Source organism: Elephantulus edwardii, unplaced genomic scaffold (genome assembly GCF_000299155.1).
Source record: "Elephantulus edwardii isolate Elephantulus edwardi_28Jun2011 unplaced genomic scaffold, EleEdw1.0 scaffold00046, whole genome shotgun sequence".
NCBI classification, from domain to species: Eukaryota; Metazoa; Chordata; class Mammalia; order Macroscelidea; family Macroscelididae; genus Elephantulus; species Elephantulus edwardii.
In genome coordinates, this window is record NW_006399796.1 from 18,481,052 (window position 1) to 18,482,164 (window position 1,113).

The 1,113-nt window shown below is 33.7% G+C and overlaps 1 protein-coding gene across 1 annotated transcript in view; it reads left to right on the plus strand.

Annotated features, from left to right (window-relative positions):
- Positions 1-1,113, plus strand: part of SLC27A6 (solute carrier family 27 (fatty acid transporter), member 6) — a 100,611-nt gene that overhangs the window by 79,769 nt on the left and 19,729 nt on the right. Inside the window, exon 10 of the mRNA XM_006886034.1 lies at positions 938-1,108. Within this exon, the coding sequence (XP_006886096.1) occupies positions 938-1,108 (171 nt within the window). The remainder of the gene's footprint in view (positions 1-937; positions 1,109-1,113) is intronic.

A 1,113-nucleotide genomic window follows, 5' to 3' on the forward strand; every position in this document is an offset into this window, starting at 1 on the left:
TGAGTCGAAAATGACTTGACGGCACATAACAACAACAACAACATATCTAAAATATATTAGGACCAATACCTAAAAACAACATGGACCCTTGTTGTTCTGTTTGTTTTGATATGCATGATAGTTAGTATTCTCTAACCAGAAACCTGGGAAGAAAGGCCTGCTGTTCACAGTCTTGAAAACCCTCTGGGACAGTTCTAACCTGCACACATGGGGTCTTCAGGAGTCAGAACTGACTCAGTTCCACAGGAGCAGGTTTGGTGTCCCTGTTGTACTTTTGTTTCTATAGTAATCTGCCATGTGAAATACATTTGTGCATATGTGCAAAGGGAGTTGCTTTCTTCTTCAGTATCTCTTTCATGTCTTAGAACAACCCTTATACAGAATATTAAATCGATTTTGAATTGAAAAGATAGCCTACGTGTTTTAGGTGTACTTGAAAACAAAGAATGAGCATTGGTGACACGGTGGGGAAAGCACTTACCTTCTAACCAAAAAGCCTGTGGTTTGACTACACTCACTGCTCAAGGGATAACAATGTGCATATAGTCTGTTTCCAGAAAGACATAGAGTCTATGAAATCTTAGGATGCACTTCTAGTCTCTTATAGGTGCACTATATGAGTTAGAGTCAACTTGTCTTGATTTGAGTTTGATTTTATAATGAGTTTATTCACTGTGCTCATAATTCTTAGATATTGAATTAATCATTTTGACAAAGGTAACCTCGGTGCAAATCAAGCTATGAATTTAAATGTTCTGACAATAATTTTTCTGATATTTGGAGAATTATTATATCAAAGTTAGAACTAAAAAGTTCCTTAGATATAAAAAGTAATACAATTAAGCATTAAATTCTATATGTTTGAAATATTTTATTGGTATTATAATATTGTTCATAACATGAAATGATTCTACTGACCACTGTTACTGTTTTACAGGACAAAATGGAAACTACAGGAACATTCAAACTACAGAAGTTCTGGTTGGTAGAAGAAGGATTTAACCCACAGAAAATTTCTGATACAATTTATTTTATGGATAATTTGAAAAAATCTTATGTTCTAATGACCAAAGAACTTTATGATCAAATTACATTGGGGGAGATAAAAGTATA